We start from the raw sequence: 901 nt of genomic DNA on the forward strand, positions 1-901 counted from the left end.
CAATATGTTGCATATTCTCAATGATGGCGCCAGAAATTGGTTCACTGCTACAGCTTTTGGCATTGTTCCCAGTGGCAGCTGGTGACGGGGTGACAGGTGATGGTTGGATGGGTGCGACAACTGATGATGGCTGGGCGACGGGTGAAGGGGTGCTCGGTGATGTGGCACTGGGCTTGCCCGGCGACACGATTGGAATACTTTGGTATTTCTCTGAGACTGGGAATGATGTGTCAGCAGACGTGGCTGTTGCTGTCGCTGTCGCTGTCGCTGTCGCTGTCGCTGCTGCTGCTGCTGTTGCTGTTGCAGAGCTGCAATGATCTCCAGGAACCTGTTTGCGAGTAAACAACAAACCTGGCGATATAATAGCAGCAACAATAACAACAACAACAAAGAAAAAATAACAATGACAATAGGAATAAGGACAACAACAACAACAACAACAACAACAAGAGCAGTAGCAGCAACATTAACAATGACAACTTACTCTGGGATGTGTCGACAGCTTGGAAAGTTCCCTTAATTTCTGTGAAAGATTGTGACCCAGTTCAGCAAGGGCCGTTGAGTTAAACACCGGCCCTACTGCAACGCTGCTTCCTTTGTCCTTAGTTTCTGCACTGCACTGCGCATGTTTAGTCTGACTGCGCTGTGTGCATGATGACGTAGAGAGCTGCAGCTGCACAAACATCATGTGATCTCCGAGTTTCATGGCCAACAGGAGAGGAGCACGGCCTGACAGAAAGTCATTTACCTAAAAAGAAAGAAAATAAATAAATAAATGATAATAATAATAATAATAATAATAATAATAATAATAATAATAATAATAATAATAATAATAATAAAACAAACTATGCTGGAAGAATCCGGACATAGTCTTAATTGAGAAAGAAAACAAACTATG

General features: G+C 43.3%; 1 protein-coding gene across 1 annotated transcript in view; it reads right to left on the reverse strand.

The window, feature by feature from the left end:
* Window positions 1-901, reverse strand: part of LOC106879505 (midnolin-B) — a 15,448-nt gene that overhangs the window by 12,633 nt on the left and 1,914 nt on the right. Inside the window, exons 3-4 of the mRNA XM_014929113.2 lie at window positions 485-748; window positions 240-351 (exon numbers count right to left, since the gene is read on the reverse strand). Of these exons, the coding sequence (XP_014784599.2) occupies window positions 240-351; window positions 485-748 (376 nt within the window). The remainder of the gene's footprint in view (window positions 1-239; window positions 352-484; window positions 749-901) is intronic.

The sequence above is a fragment of the Octopus bimaculoides genome, chromosome 10 (genome assembly GCF_001194135.2).
Source record: "Octopus bimaculoides isolate UCB-OBI-ISO-001 chromosome 10, ASM119413v2, whole genome shotgun sequence".
In the NCBI taxonomy this organism is placed as follows: Eukaryota; Metazoa; Mollusca; class Cephalopoda; order Octopoda; family Octopodidae; genus Octopus; species Octopus bimaculoides.